General features: G+C 41.1%; 1 protein-coding gene across 5 annotated transcripts in view; it reads left to right on the top strand.

Moving 5' to 3' along the window:
* The window catches only part of ORC3 (origin recognition complex subunit 3), a 64,101-nt gene extending 47,378 nt beyond the window's left edge, over nucleotides 1-16,723 (top strand). For all 5 annotated transcript variants that reach the window (XM_061131966.1, XM_061131965.1, XM_061131964.1 and 2 more), the window contains 7 exons: nucleotides 5,626-5,759; nucleotides 8,365-8,441; nucleotides 9,367-9,467; nucleotides 13,026-13,167; nucleotides 14,763-14,879; nucleotides 15,820-15,899; nucleotides 16,409-16,723. In XM_061131966.1, coding sequence (XP_060987949.1) covers nucleotides 5,626-5,759; nucleotides 8,365-8,441; nucleotides 9,367-9,467; nucleotides 13,026-13,167; nucleotides 14,763-14,879; nucleotides 15,820-15,899; nucleotides 16,409-16,514 — 757 coding nt within the window. In that variant the 3' untranslated portion in view covers nucleotides 16,515-16,723. The remainder of the gene's footprint in view (nucleotides 1-5,625; nucleotides 5,760-8,364; nucleotides 8,442-9,366; nucleotides 9,468-13,025; nucleotides 13,168-14,762; nucleotides 14,880-15,819; nucleotides 15,900-16,408) is intronic.
* Nucleotides 16,724-21,109: the final 4,386 nt, after the last annotated feature.

Here is a 21,109-nt window from a genome sequence, read left to right as displayed (position 1 = left end):
TTCTGTAAGTAATCTAGAGATAATTTAAAGTATCTGGGAGGATATGTGTAGGAGATATGCAAATACAGTGCCATATAATATAAGGGATTCCAGCATCCTCAGATTTTGTATCTGCAGGAGTCCTGGAACCCACCCCCGACAAATACAGTAAGGACAACAGTATTTTCTTCTCAATTTTATTCTGTTTCTTTGAAAGCAAGTGCTAGATGGAATTCACAACAATTTGAAGCATATCACACTGTCTCTAGTTTCTCTCCAGTCTCTCCGTAGCTGATTTGGTTTTTGCACTCTTTCGGTCAAGGTCACTAGTGACCCTCATGTTTCTGAATCTCAGTCTTCATTTGCATTAACCTATTATCACCATCTAACACAGTTCGTCACTCCTCCGTTAATGACTTTCTAGGGCCTGGATTCTTTTGGTTTTCTGCATACTTCAGTGCATGCTCCCCCCCACCTCAGTCCTCTTTGGTGATTTCTCTTCTCCCTAACATTCTAACATCGCGGTCCCTCAGGGCTTAATCGAAAGCCCACACATTTCTACTGAGTGTCAGACTCTTAGGTCCATCTACCTGTTTACATCTCCACTTGGATATCTGTATATATCTCAGAATTAGCATGTTTAGAACTGAATGCCTGATTTTCCTCTGAAACCTAGAATCTTCCTGCATTCTTTCTATCCTTCCGATTTTTCAAAGCCAAAAACTTGCATTCTGCCTTGAAAATATTTCAAGAACCAAACCTCTTCTTAACACCTTTCCCATTGGTACCGCCATTGTCCAAGTCACTATCATCTCTCATTTGGATTATTGCCATCACCTCCTAACTGACTTCTTGCGTCAGTGCATGCTCCCTTCCAGACTTTTCTCAAAACGAAAGTCAGAATAATCCTTTTAAAATATGCCAGATAAAGAGATTTCCTGGCAGTCCAGGAGTTAGGGTTCTGTACTTACAGTGTCAGGGCCTGGGCTCAGTCCCTGGTCAGGGAGCTAAGATCCTGCAGGTGGCATGGTGTGGCGAGAAAACGAAATGAGATGACATGAGATGAGATATAGTCAGATAATGTCACTCCTTTGCTCAAAACTCCCATTTCCACTCAGTAAAACCACAGTCTATACAGTGACCCTGCATGATCTAGCCCCCCATTCCCTCTCTCTGATTTCACCTCCTGCTTCTTGTTCTTGCCTTCCGCTTTTGTGGCAAGTAATTTAAACGAGAACATAACACTGCTTTTCTGACATTAGTGCTTGTGTTACAGAACTCTGAGAGCCAGCCATTCACTGTTGGCAGTTTGTACTTCCTGATTTTTCCTGGTACAAACATGTTAAATCATACTATCTACAGTGTTCCGCAGCTTGGATTTTTCTTTCTTTTTTTTTTTTGTCTTTTGGATTTGTCTGGTTGGTTTTTGTCTTGGTAGTTACTTGTTTTGCACCTAATATTCTACTTAAGGTGCTTTGGTAATGTCATTGGTTAAAGCATAGATACCAAGCCAGACTAGGTTCAGAGGCCAGCTTGCCAGTTACCAGACTCTGGACAAGTTGCCTAAGTTTTCTGTGCCTCTGTTTTCTCATTTCTTAACATGATAATAGTATCTGTATCATACAGTGTTGTGGAGATCAAATGATGCCTGGTGTATACATGTGTGCTTAGAAATATTAGCTGTCATCACTTGCATTCCGTCACTGTTCACCACTGATACACAGTGTCTCTTGTTTTGAAAGTGTAGACTTGGTGTTATCAGTCCCTTGTTTGCTCTGTGTCCAGGTTGTTTATAATGGTCTGTTGTTACACACAGTTACCACGAGGGTGAGTTCGCGTCTGCACATCAGTGTAACTATTTTCACAGAGTGCACACGCTCACTCTTTGAGTCCAGAATACAATCACAACTGTATTAAAGCACACCTGCCCCGGATAGCTGTCTGAGACAGACACCTTTGCTGACGCTGGGTATTATCAGACTTAAAAAGTGCTTTTTTTTCCTTCTAATGTTTCGTGATCGATGGAATAGTTCTTTCCCCACTTCTCACACTGCATTCACATTTTTATTCCTTCTGAACAATGCTGAGGTAGTGGTCAGTTTTTTTCAAGCTACTTATTTCTAATACTCCCCATCTCCTCCCCACTGATTTGAAGTGCTGCCTTTATGCCATGTACTGATTCTCACGCATACCTCTCTTTCTGGACCCTGATTTCATGCTGGTCTGTTTCTGTACAAAGTACCGTCTGATTTTATTCACTGCAGTCTATCCCTTGTGATACATTAGTAGCCCCACTACACATACTCAAGTATACAAACATTGTTCCTCAGTTTTAGGGACATTAATTTTTTTTTCTAGATAGATTTTAGAATGTTTCTTTAGGCTTTTAAAATATGCCCACTGGAATTTTGTTTCAGAAAGTGTTGAAATATGGATTAATTTGGAATGAATTTATTTATTTACAGTATTGAAGGTTGGAACTGAAAATGTCTATTCAGGGTTTTCATACTTTGCTATGTCTTACACATTTGTTATAACATTCTATAGTTTTTGTTGCTATTTTGAATATGCTCTTTTTTTCCATAGTTAGGCTTCCCTTGTGGCTCAGCTGCTAAAGAATCTGTCTGCAATGTGGGAGACCTGGGTTTGATCCCTGGGTTGGGAAGATTCCCTAGAGAAGGGAACGGCTACCCACTCCAATATTCTGGCCTGGAGAATTCCATGGCCTGTTTAGTCCATGGGATCGCAAAGATTCAGACACGACTGAGGGACTTTCACTTTCACGTGTAAGATATTAATGTGTGTGTACATATACACACATATATGTATTTACCTCATATCCAAACACCCTTCTATATGCTTTAATACTTTTGTAGCTTTCTTAGACTTTCTAACCTTACAGTCAGTTCAGTTCAGTCGCTCAGTCATGTCCGACTCTTTGCGACCCCATGAATCGCAGCACGCCAGGCCTCCCTGTCTATCACCAACTCCCGGAGTTGACTCAGACTCATGTCCATCGAGTCGGTGATGCCATCCAGCCATCTCATCCTCTGTCGTCCTCCTGTCCCCAATCCCTCCCAGCATCAGGGTCTTTTCCAATGAGTCAACTCTTCGCATGAGGTGGCCAAAGTATTGGAGTTTCAGCTTCAGCGTCAGTCCTTCCAATGAACACCCAGGACTGATCTCCCTGAGGATGGACTGGTTGGATCTCCTTGCAGTCCAAGGGACTCTCAAGAGTCTTCTCCAACACACAGTTCAAAACCTTACAGTCATATCATGTGCAAATAATAAATTTCATCTTCCTTGCTTACATTCGTACTACTTGCTTCTTTTTTCTTAATTCATTGTAGAATAGATTCTAGAATGATGTTGAAGAGTAGTGATGATAGCAGGTATCTTTGTTGGTTCATTTTATGTAAATAATTGAATTGAAAATTTTTAATTAATGATTTTATTGGATTGATCACATTGCTAGCTCTAATCAGTGTTACTTCAGGTCTTATTTTATATCAAACCTGGGAATACTTAAGAAAGGGTAAGGTCATTTCTTACTCTGGAAACAATAGGAACATAGTCTTTGGCTAAGAATAAAAAGAGTAATAAGTATCTGAATCTCTAGAAGTCTTCTATACCTGAGATGAAAGAGCCACCCTTCCCAAATCAAAGGTCATATTAAAAATTACGGCTAGTAAAGTTTGATTTCAAAATTATATGACATGATGCCATTTTTTCCTGCATCCTGAAGATGAATAATAGGCTTCACCCTTCTCAATATTCAGTTTTGTCAGCTGCCCAGGGATAAGAGGCGTGGCTGCCTGTGACCTGGGAAGCTGGTCAGTCCTCGGGGGCTGCTGGTTTGGGCTCGTCCTCCACCAGCATTTCCTCAGCCCTGCCAGCAAGCCCGTGCCTGTGATTCGCGGGAGCCTGGCGGTGTGGCTCTTTCCTGAGTCTCATCTGTCTGAGTGAGGCTAAAGGTCGGGGGTGACAGATTGTTCAGGTGTGTCTGACTTTGAGTTAGCTCTCTTCTCTTCATAGTTTGATTCTGTCTGGACAATAGGGAGCCAGAAGTTTTAAATAATCTCAAATGTAATCAAGATTTTAATGTGTTGGCTTGGTTTTCTTTGACCTGTTAACTGCCTTTCATTCACAGATAAAGATTACACTTTGGATAATTATTTCATTGCTGTAGAATGACGAAGAGATTTTATATTTTTTCTTAAAATGTGGAAAAAGTTTACTTTTTGTCCACCGCTCTCATTTCTACATTTATTGGTTATTTTCTTCATTTGTTTTTGTTTTAGGGTCTTTGTGGTGGGGTTTTTTTTTTTTTGGTTTGGGTTTAAATTCTAGTTGAAGTGATCAGCTTAATTTCCAGGTAATCATAGTCTACTTAGCTTTATTTTTCTCTAACTTAGTAATATTAAATTTTTATTTTGAAAAATTAATTTTTATCTTGAAAATATCAAACATAAGACAGTTTTTACAGAATCACCCAGATTCTGAATTTGGCTGTTTTTCCCTGATTAATTTAAGAACTTGTAATCACTGTCCTGTTACTGACTATGATCTTAGGGGAGAGATCCTCTAAGTAATGACCCTGAAAACAGGATCTTAACTTTAGAGTATGTGTTTCTTCTCTGTTTCCTTTTAAAATTTTTTTCATTTTATTTTAATTCTTCTGGTTGTGCCGGGTCTTCATTGTTGTGCACGGGCTTTCTCCAGGTGCGGCGAGTGGAGGCTTCTCTTTGCTGTGGTGCACGGGCTCTGAGACGCGCAGGCCTCAGCGGCTGCAGCCCGGGGGCTCTGGGGGGCGGGCTCAGCAGCGCAGGCTCTAGTTGCTCCATGGCAGGTGCGGTCTCCCCAGGCCGGGGCTCGAACCTGTGTCCCCTGAACTGGCAGGCGAATTCTCACCCTTCTCTGTTTCTAACAAAGGTTTTCTCTGTGGCCTGGAAGGAGTCGCACAGTCGTTCCACCTGTGCCATAGAATAAACACAATTGCCTACCAGTTTAAAGTTCAGTGGATTTACTGACTGGTGTTAATAAAGCTCATAGAAGATATAAAGCCTAGCCAAATTGGTAATAAGGGAATCGTTGATACACTTTTTGGTCATTTCAAACGAGCTTTCATTCAGCATGTGCTGTTATGTCCTCAGTGGCCGTTTCTTGTCTCTTAATTTACATTTAGATCTGAAGGCAAGGAAAACCACCTTCCAGTGCCTGCTGTGTGATAAGTAAGCACTGTGCTAGTCTTCAGACGCGCCTTCTGATTGAATTCCTAAGGCTCCATCTCACTTGTGAAATTTGTGAGTTCCTGTTTCCATTTTAGAGACAAGGAAGCCAAGGATCAAAGATGTTTAGCAACATGTTCTGTATTACCAAATAGCAAGTGCCAGAGCCGGGCTATGGACCCAGATCTTTGTAAATTTTCCAAGTTGAGCTTCATCATGAGAACTCTTCTGAGTACTTCTCAATACTTGTGAATATCACATCCATTGAGGAAAATCTCTCCAAAAATAGTTGGTAGCTACACATAAAGGATTTTATACTGTCTTCTTCTGAGCAGAGACATTTACTATGTAAGCGCTGTTTTTTAAGTATATTGACTTTTCAGTTGCATTACATTCCTTGCCACTGATTCTGTTCTAGGTTGTTGGCCAAGGATGAGCTGATGGCCATGCTTCAGAACTGTTTGAAGGTTTTTCAGTCATCTTCTGCAAAGGAGCTTGGCAACACAGCAAAGAAAATAGAGGAGTTCCTGGCCCAGTTTCAGAGCCTTGATGGTGAGAATATAATATCTTGCCAATTCTACTGGCTATGACAGTCATTTGACTAGAATAACATGGAAAACCCCATGTTTTGATGTGCTGAGAGATGAAGAGATAATGAGTTTTTGATCAGTCAGTATACCAAGCCTCAGAATAGCACATCTTTGACAACCACAACTAGGCCAAATGGTTCTCTTCCAGCTTTGGTTAAAACAATGAAAACTATCAAATGGTCAGGAAAAAATATTGCTTTCTCCAGATGGACAGTTTGGAGGACTTATCTTTTTAAAAAAAAAAAAAGGCAGCAAAAAGAAATCAAAGAGATTGGAGGGGGTAGCAGGGCCTCATAATTAAGAACCCCTTTTAGATGTTGTTTCTTAAGCATTTCATCAGGTTCTCTATAGATTTCAAAAACATGCATAAGTTATTTGTAAGCCTGAAAATTAATAGCTGTGAACTGCTTTCCCAGCAGTGAGGCTCATTGGTATGCTGATTACCACAATATGCTTGAGGTTTGCTTTAATCAGATTTGCAAAGCTTGGATCTCTCAGCCCTCAGTGGATTGCAGCCGCCTGGCGTTCCTCATTGTTGACCCACAGCTGCCTTCGTCTTTCGTGATCGGCGCAGGAGCTGGTGTCTGCCGGATGCCGGGGCGCCCGCGCACGTGCCGGCGGCCTGTCTGTGCCTGATGGGCCAGGACTTTTTGTTCTGAGGGGGCTCCGTGGGTTGATACTGATGTTTAACTTTTCGTGGGCTCTCCCCTTGCTCCCTTTCTAGCACTGAGGTATGGTACTCCTTTGGTAAAACAAAATGACTGTGCCCTTCTTATTTTCCCCTATTTAGGGAAATTTTAGTGGAGCCTCGGGAAAAGAGGCAACCTGGTACATATAAGCACATAGATTGGACATGGCATGGTGAAAACATTTCACTTAGAATGTCTCTATCAATTTTTCCTGTGTTTGGCAAGTGTTCCTTTGTCTTTAAAGACTTTGGATTTAGGAAACAGCTTTTGCTGAGCCAGTGGAAGTTGAAAGAGCCCTTCTGCTTGACACACTCCACAGTACCGGGGCTCCCTCCAGGTCATGCACAGGCCTTGCTCTATACTGCATTTGCACCACGGTCTGAGCTGAACCAGTTTCAATCATAAACGTTGTAAAGGACTAAAACTGGTATCACAGAGATTATTGAGTCCAGCTGCAACAGAAACTAAAGCCCAGGAAGAGAATCCTCCGAATCGAGATCTCAGCTAGCCAGGGTAGCATCCAGCCTAGAGCTCACATATTTCTTAACTGCCATCTCATTGTTTTTTTCTCTCCAGTTCACAGTTACCACCTAATTATGGTCACTAGGACAGTGAGGGACCACCCTTAAGGATATAAATAGGGCAGAAGACTTAGAAGAATATAAGATAAATTAGCTAAATTTCAATCTTTTACAAAATCGGACTTGGATTTTTGTGAAATGAAACTGCAGATATAATCATTCTAATTAGAATTTGTGTAACAGAAGCTAGTGAACAACTCTTGTGCTAATACTAAATAAAGGAGTGCACCTTTCAGAAATGGGAAGGTTGGCGGTTAAGATGACAGTCTTCAGAAGAATTTTATAAGTTGGAGCAAAACCAGTGTCTTGAATAAATGTACTTCTCTATTTTCAGAAGTGCCATGTTATTAATAATGAAGTGAAATTAACCCTCCCCTCCCATACTGGGCCAGTAGTAATATTTGACTATATGCTATCTCTGGTTCCTTGACAGTTATTACATATTACAGTTTAGGTTTAAAATTACATTTGGAGGGTTTGGTAGGTGAGAGTGTCAGACAAGATTTATTTTTAAGGCTCTGCAACATGTTACTGAAATCGGATGAAGAGTTTATTAGGTGTTTTAACCTTAAATCATGTCCTTCTTGAACCGAGAATTATCACTAGCTAAAAAGAAACTTATTCTTTGAGAACAAAGCAGATTGTCCAGCTGCATCTTAGGTTTGGCCAGATAAGCCTTGAGAGTGTGAGATTCCAAAACCTGCCCTGCGCCAGGAAGAGGCTTTCAGAGTTTCATGATCTTTAGAAACACAACTACACCTTTTATAAGATACAGTTTTCTGTTTGCTGTGCTAAAGAACCATGATGCATTTTGTGTTTCCATAGATTCTCTCAAGACTTTCACGTACTGCCCATTTTAGATGTAAGTAGCATTGTGTCAAATATAGTGAATCAGAAGATCAAGGCTAAGTTTGCCAGAGTGTAGGTTTGTACTGTTTACATCAATAATGGCATAGTCAGAGGAACACAGTTTAACTTTTTTTAAAAAGCTATTTATAATAACACAAACATTTGGAAATCATTTTCCTGTTAGTTTGGAGGAGTTTATTTTCATTATGGTCACATTTTTAAAATTCAGTAGCTGCTTTTTTTGAAGATCTTTCTGTAGTGTAACTTAGGTAATGTTTATTGACCTTCAGTCTCTGGAAGAGATCATTTATCTGATGGAACCTTGATCTCTTGCCACATTAAAAGAAGAAAAAAGGATGAAACTTTATTCCCCTTGGAGTAGTAGAAGTGTTTTTCTCTTGAATGGATTTACCCAAGCTACTATATGTCGGTTTTGTATTAAAAACAGAAACCAAAGAGGAAGAAGAAACTTCTCAGTCACAGTCAAAGGGGCTTCAGAAGACGGACCTCTATCACCTTCAGAAGGTCAGATCGCTCCCTCTCCCTCCCAGCCGCGTCCCCAATGCTCCTGTGTGCTCCCGATGAGCTCTGCTCGGGTGTTTCTGCTTTCATTTTAAAATCACAGCTAAGAACAAGGCAGAGTTTGAAACTCACTTATGAATTGAACATCCCGTTTACCCCATAGCTATCTTCATTCTCTTTGTAGAAATCTGGAACTTACTAACCCATAGAGGTAGAAGCCGTTCTGATAGCCTCAGGGAGAAAGAGAATTAATTAATATCAGTAAGGGAAAATGGGAACATGGTTGCAAAAAGAAATCTGATTATTTATCTGATGTATTTGATTTTCAGTTTGGTCAAATTGAGACTCCAAAGAGACTAAGTCATTAATTTTATATACGTTCCTTGATTTATTTATTTTTTTTAATGTATATTTATCCACACAGTGTGTCCAATATAGCGTTTTTCAGATAGTTCTCACTTTAGGATCTTGGTTGGCAAAATAAAGAACCTTCTCTGTACCATGATACCAAGTTATGATCACGTAGAATAAAATATCAGTCTAAGCAAAACAAAACACATGGAGTCCATCCTGTTAGCATGGCAAAGAGCAAGGATTTTTTCCTCTTCTTGGAAGTCCTTTTCTTAAACGAAGTAAAGAGTTGTGGCTAGTGAGCGCACTGCCATATAACATAGTAATGAAGTAAACTGCCCTTCTCCTCATTCCTTGAAAAGTCACTTGATGTTTTTTTGAAGCAAAACACCCAGGAGGAGAGATTCTTCCCAGTTGTTAACGATGACAAATAAACACAACCCACCTCGATTTGGTTCCGTCTCTACACCTGTCACACAGAAGGGCATGGGCTGCCTCTGCCGGAGCGGCAGGGCTCCCCTCTGAGGGGCTCCCTGTCTCAGAGTCCCCAACAGAAGGTCTCTTCTTTCCTCCACAGTCCTTACTGGAAATGAAGGAGTTAAGGAGCGCCAGTAAGAGGCAGACCAGGTTTGAAGTCCTCAGAGAACAAGTCGTGAGCTTCGTTGACAGCCTGGCGCGGTGAGTCTGCAGAGCTCGAAGTCAGGCCTTCTGCCCCAACGACGCTGGTGTGGTAGCTGTCCTCCAGCAGTGTGGGATGCCCCCAGCTTAGGCTTTATGCTTCTCAAGTGTCTCCGTGCAGCTTAGACTGCTAATGTTGATTCCTTTCCCATCCTTATTAAAGCAGCTAACCAGATGACTTAGTTCATTCTTGAGTAGAATGCAGGCTTAAATTTACCCTGGTTCATTATGCTGACAGCGGGGAGGGGAAGTGGGGTTGGAAATAGAAAATGATTTTTCCCCTTTCTAGTAACAAGGTATTTTCATTGTGCTTTATCCTTGCTGTGTCTTTGCTCAGAGCGTGCTGGATCTGGGCCAAGCCCACAAAACAGACAACCCAGCCCAGCCCAGCCGTAATGCCCTATTTTATCCTGAGTGAAGGGTTTCTAAGGGAGACCAGTGCAGCTCATGATCATGTCAGCACCAGTGCATGGTGAGAAAGGCGCTCAGAGTCCATTTAGAAGTACACCAGTCCTGCCTGTATTTTAAGATGATCCTTTTCTTGAGAAACTCAAATCATTCTGAGTTTGGATTTCCCAAAAGCCAGGTCTGTAAAATCACCCACCTAACCTGCAGTTGGGACATGCCATCTAGAAAAAAAAAAATGAGAAGTCTTCAAAATAAAATGATCAAATAGTTTAAAAGTAGGAAAAGGACTATTTTTTATCATTGCTTATCCTATTTTTTAATGGCAGTTCAGTCTCGGCAGCAGACTGGGTACTGAATAGAATCAAGTACTAAAAAGGCAATTCAGTTATTGAAGACGAAGAGTGGTTTTCTGATAAATTACTTGTCCTTCTTGTAAGTGAACAGTTCCGTTTTCCAGGACCATGTGGGGGCAGTTGTTGTTCCTGGTCACTGGGGAGAAATTACTAATGTCAGGACAGAAGTCACAAGGGTCAACCAAGTGTGACAAAAGGAAGGTTGAAGTGAGAGAAATGTGTCACATAAAAGTGATGCAGTGTAATGCTAGAGTGACCTCCTGGCTAAAGATGACCTTGGAGAAGTCGCAGAATTAACCTTGCTCCACCGGGCTTTCCTGCACTTCTAGTTTCTAGACCCATGAGCCTAGTTCTCCTTTCCCAAGTTGTGACCATCGTAGTTGCTAAAAACAATTTTACAGTGTAATGTGGCATAATTTATAGGTCAAATGTCATGTTCTTTTCTGAATTGCCACAGATCCCAAATTGTAGGCTCTGCAACCAACCAGCCATTCCTTTTTCATGACCTTTGATCTAATTAATATGTCTGACTTTTCACCTTTCTGAGTAGTTACTGAAATAAAACTGATCATGATTGAACTGCATTGTGTTGTGAAATCACAAAAATTTCCATACCAGGATGTATCATCTTTGCCAAGATTGAGTGTCCCATCAGGGAAGAGGTTAGGAGTGTTTAGTATTTTAGAGCTAAACGGGACCAAGGAGTCATGTGGCAGCTAAAGCCGAGAGAGGTTGTGACCTGTGGAAAGTCAAACAACCCCAGTCTGCTGACATGTGACAGAAGGCCCATCCCATTTCCCCACACTGTCCCCAAGGCTCACAACACAGATGTTTACAACAGAGCTTGGAGTTCAGGAGAAAAGAAGTGCTTAAAAGATAAATAACAAACATTAGACTCCAGGAAGCAAGCAGAGTTCCCAGTATACCATGAGCAGCTCTTGCTGAAACTGCTGAGAAATGAGAATAAGTTGCCACTGAGTGAACTGTTTCACCGAAATGCAAGCTTCAGCTTCGTGCGCCTTGTGGGTACTAGAATGGTCGTACCAGCTCCCCTCAGACCACCTCTGTTGCGTGTGGACTGTGACCTGAGGATCACGTAGAGTTCCAGGGCCAGCCTTGCTGCAGATTTCTGTGTCAGTCTCCGTGTTTGTATTTGGATTAAGAATTCTAATACATGGTGATGTTTCATCACTGCTGCGCAACTAATGTAGCCCAGTGGAAACAAAATACAGGCAAATATTTTGACTCTGATGGAAATTCTTTAGATACCCATCTAAAAAGGTCTTCTACCTTGGTAATTACCTGAATCTCTAAACATTAAATATAAGAATTTTAAAAAGGGAGAGAAGGACAAATATGAGACAGTATCTTTTCTGAAATTGACCTGATCTGGTTGCCTTGTTAGATTTCCAGTCCTTGTTACAGAGTAGGGACGCCAGCATGATCTTTTAATGACCATCATGTATGATGATTGGGGACAGCCTGAGGTTGGGATAGGAAAAGTTTGTGGTCGGAAATTACAAAGGAGTAGCCAGCCATCCAGGGAGGCAGCCGGCATCACAGAAACCATTCCCACGGCTACGGCTAAACCACCTAATCCAGTTGACTCGGGAAGGAGCAGCATCTGGAAGTGAAGTGAGCCGAGGGTCTGGGGCTCTCGAGATGGGCAGGATGGGGTTGCTGGGGCATGATATACGTGGTTCACACCCCCGCTGCCTCCTCTCCTCCTCAAAGCCAGACCACGCAGGTGGAGCAAGTGTTGTGGGATTTTTCTGGGCAGTGTCATCCTCTCCAGGGCGGGGGAAGAAAGCCAGAACACCGGAAAGAAGAGTGACTTCCCTGGTGGATGGGCTGAGGAAGCTGCTTAGCGCTGCCTGCACTGGTGGGAATCTGTCATGTGACCAAAATACTTCAGTCCCAGGACTGACTAAGTCTCAGGAATCTTTATGAAGGCATTGTGAATTAACTGCTCTAATCAAGTCTGTGACTTATTACTCTGCCTTTGGGTTACGGATACCAGAGTTTCCCCTTTCTGATTCGCAACCCACTGGGCCACCCAGGAACCCTGTACTTTCAATGGCTCAGACCAGCTGACAGGCTTATTATGTATTCACAGTGAAGCTTTTAATGCTTTATTTCTAAAATTCAGATTTCATTAAAATTGGTTTATTATCTAGCTCAAATAAGACAAAAGAATCTCAAATTAGTGGTTTTTTTCCAGTAATTGAAATTTCAATGATAAATGATTTGTTTTTTTAATACTCTGAAGCAAAAATTTAGCCTTTTCTGCCTATAAAGAGGAATTCTCATACATAAACTTCACATATATTTCTTCTATGAGAGCTATCTCCATGATCCAAAAAGATTTTTTAAACTCTTAATTCCAGGTCTGAGGCCTGTGTTTAACACTGCCAAGAGTTAAAATGTTTGCTATGGCAAGGGATATGACATGTTTCCTAAATAATTTAAGAAAGTATTCATTGACACTTTGAGAAATTCTATCTTAAAGATTTTGAGCAAAAATGTAATTTGTATACATTTGTTCCTAGAGGTTTGAATCAGAACTAAGATATAGTTTCCTTTACTCCAGACAGTAGAAGTTTTAAACAATATTACATGGAAGAGGTAGAATTGAGGATGATGGCTGCACTGGATTTGATACTTATGTTGTTTTGGCTGTTGTTGATTTTGCTTTTTAAGTAAATTGCTCAGTCCTTCAAGGTGAGTGACAAAAACATTATACTGAAAATGAACCTGTGCTCATCTGAAAGCTGATAGCTGCCTTTGACTGTTTCAGAGAGTACCTCCTGCCTCCAGACACCCAGCCTCTACATGAGACGCTCTACTTCAGCTCTGCCCACGCCCTTCGCCAGCACCTGAATGCCGCCCCCCGCGTAGCCCTCCACACCGCACTCAACAACCCCTATTACTACCTCAAGGTAAGAAGCGGACGTTACTCTGACAGCTCAGTCCAGATTCCAGGCTTTATGTGTCTATCACAGAAATAGTGTAAATTTGCTGTTCTAATGAGCAGGGAGTGGGCAGCTCAGGGCTGTACCTCTTTCAGATATTTTAAAAAGCTCTTTAGATTTTAGAGGGCTTTTTTCTGAGCCTGTGAACTAACACTGCCAACTTTTGATCATTGTGTGATTGTCTTCTCTTTCATGTAATAAAACCAGGCCATAGGAGTTACTTGAGTATAATGCTACTACTCTTGAAAATAAGGGAAAGCCTTCTTACAGATGTAACAGCAGATAATTGGTCAAACCTTGTGACTCAGTGAAATTACTTAAAAAATCCAAATGACTATTTCTGATGGAAAAAGGAAAAACTTTGAAATTTCATCTTGGATTTTGAACCAAAGAAAAACCTACCCTGAGAGTATCTCCAAAACTGAATGTAGAGGCCAGCCAGCAATATCCTGGCAGTAAAGCTCCTAAGCTCCAGACATATCTGCCAGTTCCAAGTTGTTCTTTAAACAAAGAGTTCAGTGACAGGTACCATGATCACTTTAAACATTTCAGAAAGCTAAAGTGTTAGTTGGTATAAACACACATAAAGTAATTTGTTGGTAATTTGCTAAGTTAATATTAAATTGCTAATTTGTTAATAAGTTATCAACTTAAGCACCTGGAAATCTTACAACAGAGGATACTTAAGAAGTGACTGATAAAGCCTATGAGGAGGGTTCCGATGGACTGGTTTCCCGTCTGAAACGGCACACAAACATGCTAAGCAAGCGTTGTGAGAGGATGCTGAGTAGGGAGGTGTCAATCATGGTGACAGTAATGTCGGTAGTGGGGTAATTGAATAATTTCATATTTAAGGCACAGAATATCAATTATTTTTATTATATAAGCCACAAATTAACACTCTTTATAAAATCCATCTTTTTTTGGCTAGTATCAAGTCACAGAAGAGAACTGGTGTGATTTCAGCAGTTTGGGGGAGCATATAATTCACATGTGTATATTTGAAAGAGATTTTGTTTCTTAATAAGAACCATCGATTTCAAATTAGCTGAAGAAACACTGGTGGTTTTCTGGGGTTCGGGTCTGCAGTGTTGACCACAGTCGTCTTTGAGGGACAGTTGGTAGTCCTGGTAGGGGTGTGCTAGTGTCTCTTAGTATAGTATAGTAATTGCTAGAATTCAGGTAATTAGCAGTGTTGGAAGTGGCAGTTTATTGAAAATCCACAAAATTCCATAAAATTTTATGGAAACCAGAAATGCATCAGAGTCTCAGTAATGAATAATGTATGATTTAAATGAAAAAAAGAGGTTAATAATTAATGATGAAATTGAAAAAACTTCCTGTTTTCTGATCCTGGCAATGTCCATCCAATGACCAGGACCCGGGGAAGTTTTGGCCAACAACCGGTTAGCTACTGGAGAGTAAACACAACTCAGAAAAGAAAGGAAACCACAGACCGCACTTATTAGCATGCAGATTTCAGGGTAGGGGGTTAGTTAATTTGTGATTTTGTTCCTTGTGATTTCTGAAAGGTAGTTATCTTAGTTTACTGTTATTTTTAGAACGAAGCGCTGAGAAGTGAAGAAGGTTGCATTCCAAATGTTGCCCCAGACATCTGCATAGCATATAAACTGCACCTGGAGTGCAGCAGGCTAATCAACCTTGTGGACTGGTCGGAGGTAGGTCGGGGGAACGAGCAAGCTGTCTGTGTGTCTGACCAGCCGTGGCCTTTCTCGGGCTGTTTTTATACTTTGGGTTCTTTGGAAGTCACCTCTTATTTTCTCAGTCACCTCTCTTTGGTTTGGAAAGCATTATAAATCACCTGGCAAGTTTCTCCAAAAAGGCACCTAACTGCTCAGCAGTTCCACCCAAGCCCCAGAAGGCTGATCCCATGAGCCTCAACCAAGCCAATTCTGTTAATAATGCTGTGTCCTTGCCAGGTCGAAATAAGTACCTTTTAGTATGTTTAACAGAAGCTGAACAGTTGAGGTCAGTTCTGTTGTCCCACAAGATAAAACAGTGTATTATTAACTAGCATTTCCCTTATTGGATAAAAGAAAATATTGGAATAACTGTACAACAGATTTAGCAATCAGAAAGAACAAGGAATACTTGGCAAGGCAAAGGACAGCTGTTACTATTCTTTAATAATTATTCTTTCCCTCTTCAGAGTATTAAAAGTTAACTTTGTTAAAGGCCTTATTTGAAGCATGTCTTGTCACCCACCATTTAAAAATATGGTAATTGGTTGCTTCCAAGAAAAATAGGCACTTTCCTGGGTGATGGAGGTTGGGAGTAGAGGATACAAGACCGCCTCATGCTTTTCAACCTTTTCAGCTTCTCAATTTTTATTGTTTTTCTCTGCACATTTCTTAGTTCTCTGAAATATAAGATTACTTGGGAACCATCCCACTTTCTTTTAATGTGTACTTATTTAAAGTGATCATCAGTGTGGTTCTAAGACCCTGAAATTTGGTGTAATTTTTTAAAAATGTGTCAGCTATCAGCAGCAGCAGTGTTTGACCTGGCTTAAAAATACAGAGCCATCAAGAGCAAAAAAGTAAAAGATGCTTGACAACAGCAGAGATTTTTATCTTCTTCTGTCCTGTCTCTCAAAAGGCTTTTGCAACAGTTGTGACAGCTGCTGAAAAAATGGACGCAAATTCTGTAACCTCAGAAGAAAGGAATGAAATTATCCAGTATCCTTTTGAAATCAATTCTACAACCTCCAAGTAAGCCTACAGAATATAGTTTCTCTGGATCTACACTAGAGATAGAACCATACCATCCCAGAATAAGTTGTTCCTTAATACTTACTTCGAATTTAAAATGAGACAAATCTAAACTATTTGATCTGAAACTTATATAAAGGTCATTTTCCAAAGTTCACCAAAAATGTCCCAGAACGGTCATTATTGAATTCTCTATGTTTCTTAGGTTATTGACGTAGTTTGAAGTTGGCAGGGAAGCAATTTTCATACTCCTTGAAAGATGAGAACTAGATAAGTGGTGAGCACTTTTCCATTTGTGTCTCATTGACAGTGGATGCTAATTATACTTAATGTTTTCCAGTAAGAGTTACAGTTTAATTTAGTAGTATGCATTTGAACTGTACTTCAGCTCCCCAACTGAGGTTTTAACACTGAGATTTTAACCCCCTTTTTTTGGTTAGAAATGTGTGGTGAATTTCCTTAGCTATAGCCTCCAGTGCCCGGTTTATTAGGGCTGTCTCTGAATTAGAACTTTTGGGATTTATAAAGCCTACCAAACAGAAGACTGACCATGTGGCAAGGCTAACATGGGGAGGCTGCTAGATAGCAAATGAGTGAAGCCAGAAAGACAACAGTTAGCTTAAGAGAGGAAGACCAGTCATATTTACACACGGCTCAAAGAAGATTGTCTGGCAAGAAGTGTGTTTTATAAACTTTGAGTTTTTCAAATGTTTTACTATTTTTTTTAATGGAATTTAATAAAAATGTCTAGATTGAAAAAAAAAATTATTATTAAAAAAAAAAAAGAAGTATGGAATCCCTGTGTGATGTTTAAACAGAAAGGTAGACTGTTAACCCCAAACAGGAGTGTATCAAAGCCCCTTTGGAGAACTTTGAAATCGAACAAGTATCACGCAACTAGAAACTTTCTCAGAATATCACTGCAATTCTCAGTCATGAAGAAATTATGAATAAATTATTAAACATGAATAATATATAAATGTAATAAATTCCTTTATCTAGGAGGATCTGGGTTCGATCCCTGGGTCGGGAAGATCCCCTGGAGAAGGAAATGGCAACCCACTCCAGTATTCTTGCCTGGAGAATCCCATGAACAGAGGAGCCTGATGGACTACAGTCCATGGGGTCACAAAAAGTCAGACACGACTGAACAACTTCACTTTCATTTTCCGGGAGGATCGGTTGATCTGCAGTTGATCTGCAGTTGATCTAACAGTGTTAACACTTGTTCTACCAGTTTCTTGCACTGGTATTCTTCACGTGCGTAGATTATGTAATAGAAGAGGGATATTCTAGAGGATCATTTCTCCTCCAGCAGAGGTTCTAAAACTGCTTCTACTGCCCCATTTCCTGGAGTCTTACAACTTAAAAAGTCTCAAGTTGTTTGGCTTTCTGCTTAAAGGCAGCAAATAATGTACTTCAGGTTGACCCATCATGGAGTCTTAGAGCCTCAAAGATCTTTACAAATCACATCAACCCTTAAGGCTCAGATGAAATGACATCTGAATCTCTTCCATAATAAGAACTCATATCAAGATAGTGAAGCAAAGAGACCTCAAGTTCATTATTTAATGTTCTGGTTCCAAGAGAATTCTGGGATGTGTCTTTTGAGTATACTAACATACCAAAATTACCATGCAGATATGACTGGGAGGAAAAAAGTCCAAATTCAGTGAGGACTATTATAGTTGAAGACCTTAGAACTATGCACTTGTAGGTCTGTGTGTTCAGAGGACAAATTTAATATAAGCAGACTTAATATATAACTTAAGCCTCGTTAATTCTGGAGTATAAAGGAGGTATTATGTAAGTATAAAGGGCTCCTTAGCCCTGTGGCAACAAGGTGAGCCAAGATGACATTAATGGATAACCGCTCCCTTCCCTATTCCCGCTTCAAAAACTGTTAAGTGCTAGATGAAATGTACCCCCAGACAAATTGTCATAATGTTGTCGGGGTTAAAAAGAAAAGTAAATCCCAAGGTACCAGAAATAAAGAATCAATTGCAAGCCAGAGCATAAAGTGTCTAGCCCGACAAAGCCTTGTGACAATTACCAGCGTAGCATTAGTCCAGATAGAGAAATGTCTTATCTTCATCTAGAAGATGCCAGGATTTCTTGTTCAGCAGAATTGAAACACATGTACATATGCACAAAGGGCCGTCAACTTGGAAATTAAGGAATTCATGATGCGAACCAATGTATAAACACAAACACAAAAGGCTTTTGACACCTTGGAATCCATGTGTTAGAGGCAAAACTTCTAGGGGTCCCTGAAACGAGGGCATGGAGCAGAGCCTTTGCCAAATGGACATGATCAAAGACTAGATTTCTGTTGTGACATTTTCCAGTGTATCTTCACAACAACTGGGTCACTATTTTTTTCCCAGTAATTCCAGCCATTCCCCTTCAGTCAGATGTGCCCTCAATCATGTTTCATTTCTGACTATGGCTGGTAAAATCTAGGTGTAAAATGTGACTGATTTGTTCACAGATTGTTTATTGAGCATGTATCATGAGCACTTGTAGTACTTCACTGAGCACAGGTCTCTGCCCTCACTGCATCCTGTCAGTCCCAAAGAGCAGTTATACAATGTGAAAGAAAAAAACAAAACAAAAGGGAAGCAGATCCTGCTGAACAGGCCTGCCTGAGATGGCGTTTGAATGAGAAGATTTAGCCCTGATTTTACGGAAGAAGCGCATCTGAGGCAGAGAGCAGCAGGACAAAGGTCCTGAGGGCAGAGCGCCAGCCGCTCTGGAGGAACAGCAGAGGGGGCCGGTGCGGGGCAGTGGGCAAGAGGCGACGCAGAACTGAACGAGGCGGCGGGGAGAGCAGGTGAGGTGCGGCCGCAGGCCACGGGCAGGCCTTCACCTTTTACAGGCAGGAAGCCGTCTGAGCCGTCCTTCAGAAAGACCGTTAAAGGATCACTGGCTATGAGGACAGACGGGAACAGGCGAGGAGGCACAGATGAGGCCAAAGAGCAACTGGGAGGTCACGGAGATCCTCCAGGCGAGACACAAATGTCTCCTACAAGGGTAGTCGCAGAGATGGTTGAGATTTTAGATGGACATCAAGATTGGACGAAGGATGTGAGGAATTCAGGACTCTGAAAAACTTCTGAATGGAGATGCCATCAGCTGAGGAGTTGATACTCACCAGAGTGAGTGAGTGTGAGCAGAGGCAAGGAGCCCCAGGTCAACTCTGGACATGCTTTCAAGTTCAGAGGAAGACCAGGCCAGCGGCCAGCAAAGCAAAGACAGTCAGGCCAGTGTGGTGGTATCTTGCCACCAACTGAACAAGTGCCTCAAATGTTGATTAGATTTAGCCATGTGGGAGATGGTGGTGGCTAACGAGTGGTTGAAGAGTCAAGACAAAGCCTGGCAGGCCTCACCTGTCACATCACTTTGTGTGATATAATGAGAGAGATCATAGCATCATCTTATACCAAAGTCTTAACATGAAACTAATAAATGCTTTAGACTTAACTTCCAGATTACAGATGTTTAAAGGGATAGAGTTTACTGACATTAGTGACAAACATTTAATAAGATGACAAGCTTAGTTGTTCCAGAAAGTCAGAATCTTAATTGAATTCTGCTTTAGGGAGAAAAGAAAATGGGATTCCCTGGTGGCTCAGAGGTAAAGCCTCTGCCTGCAATGTGGGAGACCTGGGTTTGATCCCTGGGGGTCAGGAAGATCCCCTGGAAAAGGAAATGGCAACCCACTCCAGGACCCTTGCCTGGAAAATTTCATGGGCTACAATCCGTGGGGTTGCAAAGAGTTGGACACGACTGAGCGACTTCACTTAGGGAGAAAAAATGCTGCAAAAGACATTTTGAGGACAAATGGGAAAACCTGAATATGGACTAGATGTTAGATTAGGAAAGCATTCCTTTAAGTAGGAGGTAAAAGAATCCGCCTGCTAGTGCAGGAGACCTGGGTTCCATCTGTGGGTCAGAAAAATGACAACCCACTCCAACAGTCTTGCTTGGGAAATCCCATGGACAGAGGAGCCTGGTGGGCTACAGGTTCTTAAACAATATACATACAAAGCAGAAACGGCAAAATAATTGTTACTGTTAAGAGAATTGTCGGACTGTATTTTTAGCTTTTGATTTTTTTCATAATAAAAACTGACCAAAATAGTGGGAGAAGAATGGAAGTTTAGAAAATTCTCCTGAGTTTTGCTTTGAAGATTATAGAACACAAAAATAGTTAATAACCTAGAGAGGGATTATAGGATCAAAAGACTTAGTCTTTTGTTAAGTTCTTTATGTTTATGAGAATTACATATGGAAGGAAAATGGGTGCAGGAGAGAGGACTGTTGGCCCTGCCTTTGAATGAGCTAATGCTCCCCAGCTGGGGCCAAGGTGGGAGCAGGTAACTGCTGGAGCCCCCCATCTATGAGGAGACAGGGACAGGCTCCTCAGGTGCTTTAGCAGGATATTCACCTATTAACACCAGTCACTGTGTAATTCTGAAGTAGGGGAGTAACCCAAAAAAGCAGATACAACCATTTCCAACCTTGGATCAGCTGGGGAACATGTCAGATTTCAAGTCTTCACCTCCCCTCCGTCTTCTAAAGCAGTCTCTGGGGGTAGAACCTGCAAAGGGCGCCAGTTAACCTTGCGGATGCAAGAAATGTCTCACTTGGCAACCATTTTCTTGAGGATGTAAGTTCTTGCCATAGGCCAAAGATAGCACTGATATTTTTAAACTTACTACATTTTTCCACATTGCCTGTGCCCGTTTTTCCTACAGAGAATCATGTCCGGTGATTTACCCTGGTTACATCACAGTGACTCAGTACAGCACAATGCCAGCACCGCCTTTAAAGAATAAGATGACTGTTGGACCTAAATTCTGTCCTTACTGGAAGCAATTTCAGGGCTGTTTGGGAACTAAAGTGCAGCTTGTATCTGTACTAATCACCACCTAGAGGGTCCATCTACATCTTAACTGTGAATAAATCCAAAAGTTTCCCACATTTTTCATTTTCTGAAATTACCTCACACACTCAATCAGTTAAAATCATGAAGCAGCCCATAAGACAGAATTTTGGGGTAAGGTGGATAAGCAGAAATTTGGCCGTGGGGAAATTTTGTTCTTGATCAAAGTTGAATCCAGAATTAAAATGTTTGAGGCCCCATTCAGACTGCCAGCACCAGTTTTCCTTAC

This window comes from Dama dama, chromosome 28 (assembly GCF_033118175.1).
Source record: "Dama dama isolate Ldn47 chromosome 28, ASM3311817v1, whole genome shotgun sequence".
Lineage (NCBI taxonomy): Eukaryota > Metazoa > Chordata > Mammalia > Artiodactyla > Cervidae > Dama > Dama dama.
Note: the sequence above shows the minus strand (reverse complement) of the source record. Positions and strands in the feature narration are given on the sequence as shown.